At 48.5% G+C, this 18679-nt stretch overlaps 1 protein-coding gene across 1 annotated transcript in view; it reads left to right on the top strand.

Moving 5' to 3' along the window:
- The window catches only part of Vgll4 (vestigial like family member 4), an 88765-nt gene that overhangs the window by 9582 nt on the left and 60504 nt on the right, over positions 1–18679 (top strand). Inside the window, exon 2 of the mRNA XM_042679889.1 lies at positions 251–326. Within this exon, the coding sequence (XP_042535823.1) occupies positions 263–326 (64 nt within the window). The 5' untranslated portion in view covers positions 251–262. The remainder of the gene's footprint in view (positions 1–250; positions 327–18679) is intronic.

Below are 18679 nucleotides of genomic sequence, written 5' to 3'. Positions count from 1 at the left end.
AACTGCTTCCTGGGGATAGTTTACTGAGTAGACAGAACGGATTTATCCTTGTTCTCTCTCTGGACCCAGTCTTCCTGTTTGCTCAGTTGGGAAGAATTTTCTCCTTAGAAGATTGATTGGCATGCGGTGGAAGAATCGTCCTGTCGAGGACTAGAACTCTTCTCATATTGGTCCGCGTGTAGGCCCCCATCTGTGTCCCCAGTACTCGGTCAGCTCCAAGACATCTGAATTCTCTTTTTCTCTCCCGTAGGCTTGACCAGGAATGGAGACCCCACTGGATGTGCTGTCCAGGGCTGCGTCTCTGGTGCACGCCGACGATGAGAAACGTAAGTCTGGCGTGTTTGTTTTCATAAAGGATGTGCTGTGCAGGCGCGTTGACCTGTCCTCGTCTCCTGTGCTGTATTCAAACCGCGTGCCTCTCACGAGAGAGTAGTGTGACGTGGACCGATGATTTTCAGTGGCTTTTCACAGAGGTTACAGCTTGACAACCTTGTTTTTATTGTTGAGTACCAGAAACCTTTTTTGTTTGCGCTTTGCTGCGGAGGTGGGGGTGGACCCTGGACCAAGAACAGTAGAGGCAGGCTTTCCATCGGTGCCTAGAACTCGCATTTTACCTGCTGTCTTGCATGTTGGAGCTCGCATGCTAACCTGTGGCTATCTGTTTCCTTTGCAACTTCTTTTCAGAGATCTGGAAGGAATATTTTTTGTTTTGTTTTGGTCGGTCGTGGGGCTTGAACTCTGGGCTTGGGCTCTGTCCCTGTGCTCTTCAGCTCAAGGCGAGCGCTCTACCACTTGAGCCACAGCGCCACTTCCGGTTCTCTAGTGGTTTATTGGAGATAAGGGTCTCACGGAGTTTCCTGCCCGTGCTGGCTTTGAACCGTGATCCTCAGATCTCTCAGCCCACCGGTGCCTGGCTGGAAGGAATGTACTCTTTGTATAGTTTATTTTCAACTTCGTGTCTAGTGAGTATCACTTCTGCAGTGTTCATCCTTTGTCCCTCCACTTCTCCTTACCCTCCCAAAGACAGATAAATGAACAAACAATACACAAAAATAAAACGAAAACACCAACAAAGATAAAACTTCTTGTTTCCATTTCCTGGAGCTCATTTGTATACATATTATTTAATGTGATCAGATGCACATAGGCATTGTGCCTTTGTGTTCCTCTTCTAAGAGTACCCTCCTTGGTACTCATGCCCTTGCTCATGTAACTGTAACCCCTCTGTACAGCATTTTTACAATAAACATACCAAAAAAAAAAAAGAGTATCCTCCTTGGTCTCACTGTGTGTGAGTGTCTAGAGTCGTGTATAATTTATCATGTCCCAGTGTATTTTAGATCTAGCTTCTGCATATGAGAGAAAACATACAGTTTGTCTCTCTGAGCCTGGCTTACCTCACTTATATGATTTGTTCTAGGTCCATCCATTTCCCTACAAAGGACATAATACTATTCTTTCTAATGGCTGTGTATAATCTCATTGTGTATAGGTACCACATTTTTTCCCTCTCTAGTCCTGGGACTTGAACTTAGGGCCTGGGCACTGTCCCTGAGCTTCTTTTGCTCAAGGCTAGTACTCTACCACTTGCCACAGCGCCACTTCCAGCCTTTTCTGTGTATGTGGTACCGAGGAATGGAACCCAGGGCTTCATGCATGCAGGGCAAGCACTCTACCACTGGGCCACCTTCCCAGCCCCAGGTACCACATTTTTGGTTCCAGGGCATCTGGGCTGTGTCTACAACTTGGCTATTGTGAATAGTGCAACAATGAATATGTGTGTGCAAGTGTGTCCTTTTTTTTCTTGGTCTGGTCGTGGGGGTCTAAACTCTGGGCCTGGGCGCTGTCCCTCAGCTCTTCAGCTCAAGGTTAGCGCTCTACCACTTGAGCCACAGTGCTACTTCCGGTTTTTTCTGCTTATGTAGTGCTGAGGAATCGAACCCAGAGCCTCATGCATGCAAGGCAAGCACTCTACCACTGAGCCACCTTCCCAGCCCCTGCAAGTGTGTCTTTACAGTATCTTGGCTGTGCTGTTCTGAGTAGATGCCCAGGAGTGGTATAGCTGGGTCGTAGGGAAGGTCTGTGTTTTAGTTTTTGAGGAACCTGCGGACTGCTGACCTGAGTGGCTGTGCTCGTTACATTCCCACCATCAGTGCAGTAAGGCTTGGGAGGAATATTCTCAAGTTGTCCATAGAAGTTGACATAAACAGGCTTTGGTTGTTTGATGTCAGAAATTGAGATGGAGGAAAGTCATCCAAGAGCTTTCTTGGGGTGAGGAATAAGACAGTTGTGAAGGCTAGGAGGAAGCAAGTGTCTTGAACTCAGCCTGGGTACTGTCCATGAGGTCTCAGCTCAAGGCGAGCGCTCAACCAGTTGAGTCACAGCACCACTTCTGGTTTTCTGGTGGTTTATTGGAGATAAGAGTCTCACGAATGTTACTGCCTGGGCTGGCTAGGAACTGCGATCCTCAGATCTCAGCCTCCTGAGTAGCTAGGATTACAGGCGTGAGCCACCAGTGCCTGGCTTCGCTCTGCTCTTTCTAAGCGCTGAATGCCAAGAAAAAAGTTGTTTTGGGTGTCAGTGCTGGAACTTCACCTCCGGGTCTGAGCACTGTGGCATAGGTTTTTCTGGTCAGGGCTGGCATGCTTACCCCTTGAGTTAAAGCTCTACTTCTGGCTGTTTCTGGAGTTTAGATTCTCATGTACTGTTCTGCCCAGGCTGGCTTTGAACAGCTATCCTCAGATCTCTGCCCCCTGGGCAGTTGAGGATTACAGGTGTGAGCTAGAAAGCGTTTGGTTTGTGAGGGCTCTGTCCGCCTGCGGGTTGGTGAGCCGCTCTTCTCCACTGGGGAATTGAAGTTCTGGCCAGTTCTTCCCCAGGACGCAGCTAGGGAGAGGCAGCTGGCTGCCCGGGATCCTCCCAAAAACCGCGTTCATGCCCCTGCAGCCACCGCAGGGCTCGTGGATGACTTTTGAGGAGCTATCCTCAGGCTTCGCCGAATGTGAAAGTTGAAGTTTCACGTACGTTGGTGTTTTCACGCTGCAATACCCCAATTCAGCTAAAAATCCATGAAACCAAATACTGTTTGTACCAGCGAAAAGCAGAAATAGTGATAAACCCTTCTGTGTGTGCAGTGAAAGAATCCCTCCCCTCCCTCCCTCCCTCCCTCCCTCCCTCCCTTCCTTCCCCCCCCCCCCCAAGTCAAGTTTTCTACCACTGTTTGGATTCAGGATGGCTTTGTGTGTGTAGTATTGCGCAGGGCAATGGCCGAGGTGTGTGAACACAGGATGCGCGCATTGATGATGAAGAGGTGGGCTCCTGTGCCGAGCACCGGCCTGGCCAGCCCAGGGCTGCGCTCCACCCAGTCCCATCAGAAGGAAGAAACGGATGAGGGCAGCAGGCTTCCTGGCGTGCGTGGGCTTGGTCGCAAGGCCTTGTCTCACAGTGTGGGTCTCGGTGTGGGACAGGATCGGTGCTGTGCGGGGCCAGCCTGGCATGGAGGCCGCTGCCCTCTGCCCTGGGAGAGGCCTGCTCCCTGGGGCACCAGGCCCCCAGGCGGTGCACAGAATCCACCACCTGTGAGCTGAGAGGCCCGATGGGCTGTAGTCTGGAATATTCTCTTCCTTCCTCCCTCCCTTCCTTCCTCATGGGGCCTGAACTCTGGGCCTGGGCGCTGTCCCTCAGCTCTTCAGCTCAAGGCTAGCAATATCACTTGAGCCACAGCGCCACTTCTGGCTTTTTCCGTTTATGTGGTGCTGAGGAATCGAACCCAGGGCCTCATGCATGCAAGGCAAGCGCTCTACCACTGAGCCACCTTCCTAGCCCCTGCTTTTTTCCTTCTTTTTCTGGATCTCCCCAGAGATGCTAGGCAAGGGTTCTACCTGGCAGCTCTGCCCTCACCCCAGCTACTTTCGAGAGGATTTTCTTACCATCTGTTCTGTATGCCAGCCACTATTAAGTTCAGAGCTCAGAACACAGGCATGGTGTTTTCTATCCTAATGTGATAATGAGGTATTGTTATGTAAGTCTGCGAACATTCATACCTCTTACAGATGGCACTGAACCTTAAGTTTAATGTCTTCTTGTAGATTTCTTAGATTTATCCAGGCAGGCTCAACCCGACTCATCTTTCTCTGCCCTAGATTAATTCTGTTGTGGCTTTTGTTGTAAATTGCTCTTACACTTTAGAGGTGATTAACATTCTCCCCAACACTTTGAAAAAGCCTGTGCATGTAATCTGATTTGGGTGTCTTGTTGCAAACACAAAAATATTCTTTCCAGTCCCTGAGATCAGCTCCCCAGTGCCTTGAAGTGACCTAAATGATTCTTTCCACTTTCCTTTGGCTCCTGGAGAATGGAAAACTTGGGTCATTTTGAGGATGCTATTCCAGTGTTTTGAAGGGAACAGTGCCTATTATGACTTGAGTCTATACTACCTGAGAGCCCTAGGGTTCCTACGCATAGCAAGGAATAAAAGAAATATCTCCATAGTACTCTGCGGGCTACAGTAAATAGTAAAAGGGTGGTTTTGTAATTGTACAATAGTCGCTTATCTGGGTGACCTGGGAGGAATAAATTTACTTAAAATAATCATGCTACGGCTCAGGAGACATTGATTTCATCAGCAGCCAGAGCAGTCCTGGAAGGTTCTTAATGAGAACGCAGGCATGTGCTTTGCGCATGGTGTCTCTGTGGGCGGCGATCCTCCTGGTGTTTTTCAGTGGGGGGGGGGGGGGAGCAGGGCATTTTATACCGATGTGTTGCACAAAGCCTTGTCTTACTATGTTTGCAAAATATTTTTCTTTATTTTTGTATCTCCTGGATTATAAAACCTTGTTGTGCTTTTATTTTATGTATGTATGTATTTATTTATTTTTGTATGCTAGTCCTGGGGCTTGAACTCAGGGTCTGGGAGCTATCCCTAAGCTTTTGTGCTCATGACTGGCCCTCTACCACTTTGATCCACAGCTCCATTTCTGGCTTTTTGGGGGTTCATTGGAGGTAAGAGTCTCATAGGCTTTCCTACCCAGGTTGGCTTTGAATTGGGATTCTCAGATCTCAGTCTCTTGCGTAGCTAGCACTACAGAGGTGAGCTACTGGCATTCTGGCCCTTGTAAAGCTTTTGATTTCCTCACTTAGATTGAAAGCTATTTGTTAGCCAGGTGCCAGTGGCTCACGCCTGTAATCCTAGCTGCTGAGGAGGTTGAGATTTGAGAATCGCAGTTTGAAGCCAGCCCAGCCAGAAAAGTCCCAGTGAGACTGGTGTCTCCAATAAGCTACTCAGAAAAGCTGCAAGTGGCGCTGTGGTTCATGTGGTAGAGTGCTTAACTTGAGTACATAGAGGCTTAGGGACAGTGCCCAGGCCCTGAAATCAAGTGCCAGGTCTAGCAAAAAAAAAAAAAGCCAGGCTGGGAATATGGCTCAGTGGTAGAGTGCTTCGCATGCAGGAAGCCTTGGGTTCGATTCCTCAGTACCACATACACAGAAAAAGACAGAAATGGCACTGTGGCTCAAGTGGTGAAGTGCTAGCCTTGAACAAAAGAGGCTCAGGGACAGTGTCCAGGCCCTGAGTTCAAGCCCCAGGACTGTAAAAAAAAAAAAAAAAGCCTGTTTGTTAATGTTGTTTTTAACTTTAAAAAGTTGTCATTAAGTGGTTGTATCAAGGGTTATAATTTCCTAAGTCAGGTTATGAGCACAATGCTTCTAGGACATTGTCTCTCCTAACTTGGCTCTCTCGCTCGCTCTTTTTTTTTTTTGTTGTTGTTGTTGTGGGGCTTGAACTCTGGGCCTGGCCACTGTCGCTCAGCTCTTCAGCTCAAGGCGAGCGCTCTTCTTGAGCTCCAGCACCACTTGCAGTTTTCTGTGGTTCACTGGAGATAGAGTCTCATGGACTTTCCTGCCCAGGCTGGCTTTGAACCGCCATCCTCAGATCTCAGCCTCCCAGATAGCTAGGGTTACAGGCGTGAGCCACCAGCGCCGGCATTGTTCTCCCTCTCTCCCCCACACAAGTTGTTTTTGAGATAAGTTTTTGTGTTGCCCAGGCTGGCCTTGAACACTTGGGCTTCATTGGTTTTTGCACCCTATCTGGCCAGCAGCACTGGAAAAATAAAAGTGCATCTTTGTTTTTGAGAGTTTGGATTTGGGGCTCAGTACTTCTGGTCCAGTAGCGTAAAGCTGCAGATGACCAGCCAGAGCCTGGGAGGCCGGCGGCTCCGCGCAGCTGGCATGGCGGGAGGAGACCGGCATGCTTCTTGTTGTGTGTAAGCCTGCTCCTGGACGTGTACTAACCCTGCTCCACGAGGGCCCCTGAGGCGTGGCTGATGAGACGTAAGTGACCGTAATTCTTCCAAGAGCTCCAGCATTTGTTATTCTGGTTTTCGTGTCTCGGCTGTGGGCTTGTTTTGCCTTAAGCAGGAGAGGCACGCAGACCGCAGACCGGGTCTGGTGCTCGGGCAGCTCTTACCTCGCCTTCTGTTTGGTTCCTGTGCCTCCTGCCGCCGTGTCCCTCAGCCCACAGTTCTGGGGCTGTTGTTTCTTGGAGTGGGACAGCTGGGCCTCCTCTTGTTTCCTCTCGCTCTCTTGCTTCTCAGCTCAGCATCTAGCACAGTGGCTTTCAAACACCCAGATGGCGGTGCCTGGCGGAGACACATTTTATACCCTGACCTTCAGCAGCGTGGACTGCTGCGGCCTCCACCGAAGCCCAAGAAGCACCGCTTTCCCCGCCGGCACGCAGTGCCAGGTTTCATACATGTGCTGCAGCTGGCTGCCGTTTTGTGTGTGTGCAAGTCGGGTCCCAACTCCCAGTGCCATCTTAGGATCCACTGGTGACCGTGGACCATGGTTGGAACACCCGCGGTCCTCAGCACCTGCCTTGGGAAGTAGCCTTCCCCCAGCCGCACTCATGTTAGGGTCTAGGAGACCTGAGCAGCACGTGGGCCAGGAAAACCCATGCGTCAAGGCCTTGGGACTGTGGAAGTCAACCAGGTCTTCTCCGTCAGCACGTGGGAGGCCGATCCACGGGTATTCAGACACAGGTTCAGCCGGGAGCCGGACAGGCTGGACAGGCTTAGACTGAGGGAGGCAGGCCCTGACGGAGGGGTCATATTTGTAGACAGCCAGGATGCCACCCCTTCCCCCTCTCCCCCCTGAGAACACACAGCAACACCATTTCCTCCCGGCGTGGCGTGGCGTGGTGCGGTGCGGTGCGCGTCTCGGTGCTGGTCAGAGTTTGTCCTCAGTGCAGGAGGAAGCCCCAAGCAGCTTTGCGGGCCGGCAGCCGCGTGGACGGCTGGAAGTTGGCTCCACGAAACTGGTGGGACAGACTGATGAAGCCGGGAGGAAAGTGCAATTGTCTTGCTGTCTCTGTCTGTCTGTCTGTCTGTTTGAATTTCAGGGGCTCATGGTTTTGTTAAGTTGTACTTCAGAAAAGTTCGATATCACAGTAGTGCCCTGTAATAGAGCCTTTGTATCCTTGCCCTTGTAGTCCTGGGTGGAGCTTTTTTTGGTCGGTCGTGGGGTTTGAACTTGGGGCCTGTGCGCTGTTCCTGAGCTCTTTCACTCAAGGCTAGCAGTCTGCCACAGTGCAGCCACAGTGTCACTTCTGGTTTTCCTCTGGTTAGAGACAAGAGTCTGCAGTCTGGCTTGGAGCCCCGGCGTGCTGGACCTGCGTCTCCAGACCCGAGGGACAGAACCGGCCTGCCTTAGATGTAGGACTCGTTGGCTCCCACGTGTCCTTTAAACCGTGTGACCACGTCTCTATCCCCCCTCCCCTCCTTTGTCATACTTGCTGTCTCCTCCTCTCTGGGCATATGTCACACATGCATTGTTCTGTTAAACCTGAGAGTGAACAGGAGATACCTGGCCTCTTCACCCCCAACAGTTTCCTCGTGCTCTCCCCAAGAAGGAGAGCGAGCATTCCCTGCCCTGTACGGCCGTTCGTGGCTGTGCGTGCAGACATCGCTGACAGCGTCCTCGGGGATGATTGAGCTTCCTTCACGGTGTTTCAGGGGTTGTACATATGCTCATGATGTGCTGCATCTGAAATGCTCGTGACTTCGGGTGCTTTTAGGATTTTGAACATTTGCACGTGTATGATGAGACATGCTGGGCACAAGACCTAAGTCCAAACAAAATTTGTTAATGGGGGCTGGGAAGGTGGCTCAGTGGTAAAGTGCTTGCCTTGCATGCATGAGGCCCTGGGTTCGATTCCTCAGCACCACATAAGCAGAAAAAGCTGGAAGTGGTGCTGTGGCTCAAGCGGTAGAGTGCTAGCCTTGAGCTGAAGAGCTGAGGGACAGTGCCCAGGCCCAGAGTTCAGGCACCATGACTGGCAAAAAAAAAAAAAATTGTTAATGTTTGGCTTTGGTGTCTGAAGGTAATTTTGTGTGCTAGTTGAGGGCACACATTTATTTTTCCTTTACATTTGTTTGTCTTTTAGAGACATCTCACCCTGTTGCCCACGCTAGTCTTGAACTACGAGGCTCAAGTTATTCTCCTACCTTGCCTCCCAAGCTGATGGGACTAAATGTGTACTCGGCCGTGCTCAGCATATCTGTATATTTTGACTGTCATGCCTCATTGCTCAAGGGGTGTAACTTCCCATTTGAGGTGATCGAATGTTTGGAATTTTGGGGCATTTTTGGGATGAGGGAATATATAGGTAAAAGGTTTATAGATGAAGCGTAACCAGCCCAAGTAAACTAACCAGCCCAAGGTAGCGGTATCAAAGGGTGGTGGTGTTGACGGCGCCTTGGCCTTCTTTGGAGTGCGAGCATCACCTGTGGTGGCCACCTTGTTGGATATTTGAATGCCTAACACTGTGTACACGTGACTGCCATGGTGTCAGGAGATTGCCACTGTCTGTAAAAACAGTCCTCCACCTTTTTTTTTTTTTTTTTTTGGGTCCGGTCATGGGGCCTGAACTCTGGGCCTGGGCGCTGTCCCTCAGCTCTTCAGCTCAAGGCTAGCGCTCTACCACTTGAGCCACAGCGCCACTTCCGGCTTTTTTCTTTTTTGCTTATGTGGTGCTGAGGAATCGAACCTAGGGCCTCAGGCATGCAAGGCAAGCGCTTTAACCACTGAGCCACCTTCTCAGCCCCTCCACCTTTTTTTTTTTTTTGGGTCCGGTCGTGGGGCCTGAACTCTGAGCCTGGGCGCTGTCCCTCAGCTCTTCAGCTCAAGGCTAGTGCTCTACCACTTGAGCCACAGCGCCACTTCTGGCTTTTTTTCTCTTTTTGCTTCTGTGGTGCTAAGGAATCAAACCCAGGGCCTCATGCATGCAAGGCAAGCGCTCTACCACTGAGCCACCTTCCCAGCCCTCTACCTTTTTTATCCTTTCAGTTCCTGTAGACTACTTTACTGGGATGATTACAGAGGATGTAATTTGATTTTTTTCTGAGAACATCTGCCTGAATTTCACATGAGGTTTGTTCCTGCCTTTTTCTCATTAGATCAAGAAAAAAAAAATCCAGTCACTGAAGTCATGGCAAAGCTTGATTTCAGAGTAGGCATCTGGGTCAGAATATGCCCATGCTAATCTTTTCTAAGATTCTCACTGGGAAAAAAAAAAAAAAGCACTCAGTACACATAGCCCCAGGGCTAGATATGGTGGTGCATGCTTGTGATTCCTGCTCTATGCAAGAGGATCCAGAGTTCAAGGACTTTTGCTTTTTAAAAATAAAAACATGGAACTGAGTAATGGAGGTCTCATACCTGTATTCCTAGCTACTCAGGCTGAGATCTGAGGATTGAGGTGTGTAGCCAGCCCAGGCAGAAAATCCAAGAGCTTATTCTCCAGTTAACCAATGAAAAGCTAGACGTAGAAGTGTGGCTTTAGTGTGGGGTGAGAACTTGAGACCCTGGGTTCAAGGCCCTGTACTGGCCCCAAACAAAATATACTGCTCTTTCTAAAGTAGTGTATTTTGAATCTCAGCTGCTTCTCTCGTGCATAGTGGCTGCACAGAATAATCACCCCCCCTCCTTTTGCTTGGAAAGCACCCTAAGGCAGAGTGGAAGGTGGTTTTGTGTGTGTTGATTTTAGCCTCTCCGGACACCAGCCTGGCCCTTGTCCTGATCAGAAGTTGGTTCCCCGATAGACATCTGGGATTTATTTCATCTGAAGGGCTGCCCTCCAGAGAGCGCCATTTCACGTCTCTGCTGTTTTAATGGTTTTAGATCAGATCAGATTAGCATACTAAGTGTTAGCAATGGGTCTCCACTGTGGAAAATGAAATGGCTTGTTAATTAGCATAATGGATGTTGAAAATAAGAATCTTGGGTTTGAATAGCTCCTTAGACTCTTGAGGGTGGTTATTGCCTTTCTTTTAGATGAATACTTCTCAGTCTTTTAGAAATCCTCATCTTCCTTTAGTACACATAAAAATGTCTGGCTATTTTAACATCATTTGTAATTCAAATGAAAACGTTGGAGCCTGGGATGCTTTTCCTAGGACACTCCCTGTCCTCTCTTCCCTCCCTCCCTCCCTCCCTCCTTCCCTCCTTCCCTCCCTGCAGCCTTTGATCAGACCTGGCTGCAGGTTCCTCCTGCCTTCACTCTCTGCCCTGTCAGGGACTCTCCTGTTCCGTCCCTGAATGATGACTTGTGAGTTGTTCAGGCTGCTGTGCGTGGGACCACGGCAATGGGGAGACAGCCCAGGGGCACTTGGAATGGAGGGGAAGGGAATGGGGCTGGGAGTAACCTGGTGTCTGGGCAGGCCCTGCCCCTGGTAATGAGGCGGTTAGCCCACCCCAGACCAGACGCACCCCCCCCCCCATTCTCCTTCCCCCTCTTGCCAGTCGTAAGGCTTGAACTCAGGGCCTGAGCACTGTTCCTGAGCTTTCTTGCTCAAGGCTAGTGTTCCACCACTTGAGCCACAGCCCCACGTCTGGCTTTTTGGTAGTTAATTGGAGATAAGAATTCTCCGGGCTTTCTTGCCCAGGTTCACTTCCAACCTCCATCCTCAGATCTCAACCTTCTGAGTAGTTAGGATTACAGGCGTGAGCCACCAGCACCTGGCCCAAGTATTTCTCTGAACTACCAGCATCTCATCAGGAGCCTGGGATTAGCTGCGTGTGGCAAGTGCTGGGCACAGGCTGTGCCTGGGGGGAGGGGGAGGGGGGAACAGGGACCAAAACACAGAAAACCAACCTGTTTTCACTGTAGAGAGCCAGGGGTTAAAATCTGCCAGCCCACAGCTGGCTCCAACTGACTGCTCCAGACAAACTGGAAACAGGAGTTATTGTGTAAAGTTCTTAGACGTGAATGAAATTATGCACTTGCATAATTCTGCGTGAGTCAAACAATTCCTGTCTAGCCAGGATCTGGCCTCTGTGTCATTAATGTAGTATGGGCTTTCTTGTCTAGTTTGCTTAGTAAAATCTAACATAATAGTATTTTTTCCCTTTTTTTTCATTTTCACGCATGCCAGGAGGCGCTCTCTACCACTGAGCTCCCCTACTGCGTTGGGTCTTTGTTTCCACAGTGGGGATTGAGCTATTCTGGGCACTGTACTTTCTAGACAGGAGTTCCTACCACGGGAGCCATATTCCAAGCCCTTCTGCCTTTCATTTATTTTCCAGGCAGGGTCTGACCTACCATGATCTACCTACCTCTGCCTCCCAAGACGTTGGCACTGTAGGTGTACACTATCACACCCAGCCTTTGTAATAATTCTCTTAAAAATCTGGTGCTGGTCTTTGAACTTGAACTCAGGGCCTTTTTTTTTTTTTCTCTCTCTCAAGGCTGGCACTCTACCACTTGAGCCACAGCCCCACTTCCGGCTTTTTGGTAGTTAATTGGAGATCAGAGGCACATAGACTTTCTTGGACATGCAGGTTTCAACCTCAATCCTCAGAGCTCAACCTCCTGAAGAGCTGGGATTACAGGTGTGAGCCATTGGCACTGGGCTTGTGGTAATTGTTTTTTTTTGTAGTAGTAGTTCTGTTGGTTTTTTTTTTTTTTTTTTGGTTTGTCATGGGGCTTGAACTCTGGGCTTGGGTGCTGTCCTTGTGCTCTTCAGCTCAAGGCAAACACTCTACCGCTTGAGCCACAGCGCCACTTCCTGTTTTCTAGTGGTTTATTGGAAATAAGAGTCTCACGGACTTTCCTGCCTGGGCTAGCTTTGAACTGTTATCCTTAGATCTCAGCCTCCTGAGTAGCTAGAATGACAGGTGTGAGCCACTGATGCCTGACTTGTAATTCTTTTTTTTTTTTTTGGTCTGGTAGTAGGGCCTGAACTCTGGGCCTGGGCACTGTCCCTCAGCTCTTCAGCTCAAGGCTAGCACTCTACCACGTGAGCCACAGCGCCACTTCCCGCTTTTTTCTTTTTGCTTATGTGGTGCTGAGGAATCGAACCCAGGGCTCAAGCATGCAAGGCAAGTGCTCTACCACTGAGCCACCTTCCCAGCCCTGTAGTAATTCTTTAAGAGCTGAAGAAAGGAGATTTGTATCCTTGAATCCTCTTCTAGATCTACCATGATCTCCATGAGGTTATTATTATTTTTTTGAGTCAAAGTCAACTTAGGCTGGTCTCCATTCATCCTCCCAAGTGCTGAGGATTACATGCCACTTTGCCCAGAGAGGAAATTAATTTCCATGTGTGTAAGTCTTTCCTTCCCATTCATTTTTTCTTTTGCCACAGAAAAAAGGATTTTCCTTCATCTTCTCTCCTTCCCTCCCCCTCCCTCCCTCCCTTCCTTGCTAGGTGGTACTGAGCCTTGAACTTCAGGCCTTGCACTTTCTAGGTGGGTCTCTGCCACCTGAGCCACACTTCCAGCTTTATTAAAGATGAATAACAGTACTCAGTGAACCTGTGACCTGCACTGGCTGTGTCTTGTAGACACATACATTTCGGGTCTAGACATTCAAAGAAATCAGATCAAGTCCAAAAAATCAAACTGTTCTGTCCTTAGAGGCTTTAGACTTATTGTAGCTGCCTTTATTTTTTTGTAAGAACTCTTGATTCCTTGTAAATGAAATGAATCAATCTTCCCATCTGAAATCTGGTGACGTTACCTGTTTCTTCTCTGAGGCTGCTTTTCTCTTCAGATCTCACCCAGAATGCTTTTCCCTTGCTTTGTAAAACCCTTCTTAGCTGTTGCTTCTCCCTTGTGACTTGCCATGTTTAATTGTACTGTAGTGGAATTTTTTTTAAAGTGGTATTAAGGTTTATTGTTTTTATTTTTTGTGCTGGTCCTGGGGCTTGGACTCAGGACCTCAGCCTGTCTCTCAACTTTTTCCACTCAAGGCTAGTGCTCTACCACTTGAACTAACGCTCCACTTTGGCTTTTAGTTGATGAATTGGGAGATAAGAATCTCTAGGCTTGTCTGTGTGGGCTGGCTTTGAACCTCAATCCTCAGATCTCAGCCCCTCCTGAGTAGCTAGGATTATAGAGGTGAGCCACTGGTGCCCAGCTGGTACCCACTGGTACTCGGTGTTAGGTTTTTTTTTTTTTTTATTATGTTAATGATTGTATTTTTTTTTTTTATTGTAAAGCTACTATACAGAGGGTTACAGTTGCATGAGTGAGGTAATGAGTACACTTCCTCTTGAACATTGTTACCCCCTCCATTGTTTTCCCCCTACCATCCCCTCCCTCCCTCCCTTGGTGTTAGGTTTTTAAAAAGAGGTAGCCGAGTAAGAACTGCACCAGCACGCACATGGTATTCAGGTAAGGGGTAGGTTTATTCAGTAGACCTGCTGGGACCAGGCAAGGTTGGCACTCCACGTGGCTGGGAAAGAGAGAGGAAAGAGCTAGAGCAGAGAGAGAGCAGAGAGAGCTAGAAAAGAAGAGCAAGAGCTAGAAATGAACAGAGAGAAAGAGAGCGTCTGGGCCTGGGCTAGGCCTTATCTAGGGTATGGGCGGGGAAAGGTGTGGCCACATCAAATTCAGATGTGACCTCAGCGGATGCAGATGTGATGTCTTCCAGGTGTCCCAGTTGCCTGTAACGCAGGTACTAGGTGGAGACTTTGCTACGAGGAGGGTGGAGTCTGCTTGCCATCCGGGGGCGGACCTTACACTCGGGTTTTGAACATAGGGCTTCACACTTACTAGGAGGTACCCTGCTGCTGAGCCATGCTAGCCCATTTTTGCATTGGTTATTTTGAGACAGTGTGTCACACCTGCCCAGGCATGCACCTGGGCCTTGATGTGCCTAATTTTTGCTTGCTCTTGTAGCAGGCACCACCCTGCTCATCAACATGGCTGCCCGGGCTGGCTTTGAACTGCCATCCTCAGATCTCAGCCTCCTGAGTAGCTAGGATGAGTAGCCTCCATCCTAGCTAGATGACAGGCGTGAGCCACCGGCGCCTGGTTCAGTTTGAAATTTTCTAGTCCAGCATTTCACCTAGTAATTCCAGAGTGAAACGTCAGCCTGCACCCACACATCTAACTCCCTTCCTGCCAAACAAGTCCAAGACAACAGCAACAACAAAAAGTTAGAAATAAAACACCCCTGCCACAGCGCCATTCTTCAGTTATGAAGGATTCCTGGAAGGTGGAGAGCAGATGGGATTTGGCTGAAACAAGGAGAAGGGAAGCAGAGTAAAGAAGATGGCGCCGCTCCGCACACAGGAGCAGAAGGGACGCGGGAGCAGAGTGTGCGTGAGCGCCCTGCCGCCGCCCGCAGGAGGCCCCCGGCGACCAGGAAATTAAAGTTTTATGTTGATGGCAATGACCCCTGCTAAAAAACGGGAGCTGGGCTCTGAAGGCTGGCTTAGGGGCCTGAGGGAGAAGCGTGGGGCTCAGATTGGCCTTGGCCATCACTCCCGGGTGTGGCCGACTCGGGGCGTGGCTCCTGTGGAGGTGGGTGCTCTGGGAGGAAGATCCTGCTCCTTGCAGGTCCGTCCCCCCAGCCTGTTTCCCGGCTTCTTCCTCAGGGGTTCTGTTTTTTGATCGATATGGTTAATGAGTTTTTTTAAACAAGCCCTGGCTATATTGATTGCTTGCATTGGTCTTGAACTCCTCAGCCTCCTAATATAGACATTCCCGGACAAGGCTGTAATGGGCGATCTTTGGCCCTTAGATTAGGGTGATCTGAGAAGGCTGCAGCTACTTTAAAGGAGACGTTGAAAGTTAGAATGTGTTTGTGACGTTAACTAATCATCACTACCCCACGATACTGTGAAATTTGGGAAATTATGTAATCAATCACAATAAAGAATTTGAAAAAAATAAAAAAGAATATTAGCCAGGCACTGGTGGCTCATGCCTGTAATCCTCAGGAAGCTGCCACCTGAGCATCACAGTTCAAAGCCAGCCCTGGCAGGAAAGTCCGTGAGATTCTTAGCTCCAGTAAACCACAAAAAAACCGGAAGTGGTGCTGTGGCTCAAGTGGTAGAGCACTCGCCTTGAGCTGAACAGCTGAGGAACAGCGCCCAGGCTCAGAATCAGAGTTCAAGCCCCATGACTGACAAAAAAGAAAAAAGAAAAGAATATTACTTATTTCTTTAAAACCTACTGTAAATAAAAATAATAATGTTAGACTATTTTTTTAAATTCAAAAAAAAAAAAGAAAAGGATACATGGTACCTGTGGCTCCTGCCTGTCATCCCAGCTACTCAGGAAGCTGAGACCTGGAGGGATAGCAGTTTGAAGCCAGCCTGGGCAGACAAATCTGTGAGACTCCATCTCTAAAAATAATTAGCAAAAAGCCAGGCTGGAGGTGTGGTTCAAAATGCTAGTGTCAGCCTGGCCACGCTCAAGGCTCTGTGTTCACATCCTGGTATAGCAAAAAAAAAAAAAAAAGAGCATAAATAAAAGGAGAGGAAATTGTGACCAAATGACATTCTGGTCAAAAGATACCTTGCTCACGATTCGTACTCTGTGTCCTGGAGAGAAGCATGCTGGCCTGAGCGGCTAGCTCGGCGTCACGTGGCTTTGTTGGGTGCATGCTTCACAGGAGCCGGTCCCTGCTCTTGGGAAGTCAAGCCCTAGCCCTGGCTTCCACTGCAGGTGCCTCTTGGAACTGTCACGTAACTCATTTAGATTTAAAACATTGCCACTCCTGTGTTCACGGAAATGGCCAAACACGATTACTTCTGTGTGCTGATTTTGTTGGCAGCAAACCATGACACTTCGAAGGATTTAGAATCTTCTGTCTCCTGGAAAATTGTACTTGTCCTGATTGATGGGAGGGACAGTGTGTGCCTGGGTCAGCTGTGTGTGGCGCACACTGGAGCCCCAGTGTTGGGGAGGTGGAGGCCAGTGGGTCATTTGAGCCCAGGAATTCTAGGCCTGGATAACATGGTGAACTCTCCTGTCTGTAAAAACAAATACCACCCCCTCCTCCAAATCACTGATTGTAATTAATTTGGAGGGTTTTTTGTTGTTGGTCTTGGGCTTGAACTCTGGGTCTGGGCGCTGTCCCCGTGCTCTTCAGCTCAAAGCAAGCACTCTACCACTTGAGCCACAGCGCCACTTAATGGTTAAGCATCTCATGGACTTTCCTACCAGGCTGGCTTTGAACCACAATCCTCAGAGCTCAGCCTCCTTGAGTAGCCAGGATTATAGGCTTGAGCCACCAGCGCCCGGCTGAGTGTTTTAGGAATATATTCTAAGAAGATAAATTTGAGGGGCTGGGAAGGTGGCTCAGTGGCAGAGCGCTTGCCTTGCATGCTCGAGGCCCTGGGTTCGATTCCTCAGCACCACATAAGCAAAAAGAAAAAAGCCGGAAGTGGCGCTGTGGCTCAAGTGGTAGAGCGCTAGCCTTGAGCTGAAGAGCTGAGGGACAGCGCCCAGGCCCAGAGTTCAGGCCCCGCGACTGGACCCAAAAAAAAAAAAAAAGAATAAATTTGAAATGGTGGGACAAAGAGTGAACAAATGCAGCATGGTACTCACTAGACACTATGCTGAAAACAAACCATATGACTTGTGGGTGGGGATGGGAGGGAAAAACTGGGGGAGAGAGAGGGAAGGGCTGACTTCGTCCAAAAAGAAATATACTCATTACCTAAGTTATGTAACTATATACCCTTTAAACCCTTTATAATAACAAAGAAAATTTGAGATTTACCTGGTCGTGCTTTTATAGTATGATTATAAAATATTGAAAACTATTATATCTTATAAAATATATATTATATAATATGTTATAAAATATTGAAAAGGCCACATGTGGTAATACATTCTTGTAGTCCCAGCTACTAGGGAAGTGGAGGCAAAGAAATCGCTAATTGGAAGCTTCCTAGGAAGAGTTAGTGAGACCCTGTCTCAGAAACGAAATTGGTTTGGAGTGAAGGGCATAGGGCATAGCGCAGCGCATGAGGCCATGGGTTCTGTCCCACGTCTAAACACCAGACACTGTGTGACATTGACCGCCAGAAATGCCTGCTCCTTGTGTAGTCAAGAAAATTGTGTATTGATTTTAGCCTAGGGGTAAGATTAAGGGTGATTTTTTTTTTCCCCTTGTACTTTCAAAAAATTATAAGTGAAATAAAAGTAAGCAGTAGCGATGTGCTATTGGTGTTTCCCAGAGCCCCTGTGGTTGGCTTCTGCAAGTAGAAAGTGTTATCAGCTAGTGGCTGGTTTTATTTTCCTTTCAGTGTTTTGTTCTCTTTAGTTTCTTAACTCTAGGAAGAAGGTTGCTGAATAAAAGAATATTGCTTTTATATAGCTTGCTAAAAGGTTCCTATCAGCTCACTATCACAAAAATAGGTCCATTGATATTAATTTCAGCTGGGTAGGATATTTGATTCTTTTGGGTTCTACTGGGGTTTGAACTCAGAACTTTCGCTTGCTAGGCTGGTGAGATACCCCCGACTTCCTCTAGTGGCCCCATCTTTCACTGGTTGTGTGTAGGATTCTGTGCCCAGCTTTCCTCTGTGGAGACACGGAGTCCTGCGGGGTTTTTCTGGCCTCATATCAGAATCCTCCCGGTCTTGGCCTCCCACATGGCGTGAAGGGCAGGTGCATGCCACAGTGTCCAGCTCAGGGGTTAAAAAGGGGATGAGGAATAAAAAGGAATAAAAAGGAATAAAGAGGTGTGAACTTTCCTGTCCAAGTTAACCTTGAACTGCCATCCAGAACAATACTGCCAATAGGTGTTTTATTTTTAAAAAATATTTATTGTTGGGGCTGGGAAGGTGGCTCAGTGGTGGAGTGCTTGCCTTGCATGCATGAGGCCTGGGTTTGATTCCTCAGCCGAAAAAGCTAGAAGTGGCGCTGTGGATCAAGTGGTAGAGCGCTAGCCTTGAGCTGATGAGCTGAGGGACAGCGGCCAGGCCCTTGTTATCATTAAGGTATTGTACTGAGGGGTGATGGTTTCTCAGCCAGCTGAAGGGTGTAATTCTGTTTTTGGACCATGTCATGGTTCATTTTCCACATAGTGTACACTGAATAGCATGGTTGCATTTATTTGTTCACCCTTCCTTCTTTTTTTTTTTTTTCTTTCCTCTCCCCTAAAAAAAGGGGGAAAAAAATCCCAAAGCAAAGAAAAATCTCTGTGACCACCAGTAAGACTGGTAACAACCCAATCCCTTTGTTTCTATTTCTTGGCATTTGTTTCAGGAAGCCAGTAGGTGTTCTAAAGTGAGCTCTTGGTTGCACAGATCTGTGCAGCTGTGAAAGGTTAGAGTCCCAGCTCTCTAGTTTTGGGAGCCACATAGCAGGTGTAAATAGGGTAGGAAAAAATTAACACTCCAAAAGGCAAAATGACCCCAGCACCTGGAGGCTGAGACAGGGG

The sequence above is a fragment of the Dipodomys spectabilis genome, unplaced genomic scaffold (assembly GCF_019054845.1).
Source record: "Dipodomys spectabilis isolate Male_0828 unplaced genomic scaffold, ASM1905484v1 ptg000054l, whole genome shotgun sequence".
Lineage (NCBI taxonomy): Eukaryota > Metazoa > Chordata > Mammalia > Rodentia > Heteromyidae > Dipodomys > Dipodomys spectabilis.
Note: the sequence above shows the minus strand (reverse complement) of the source record. Positions and strands in the feature narration are given on the sequence as shown.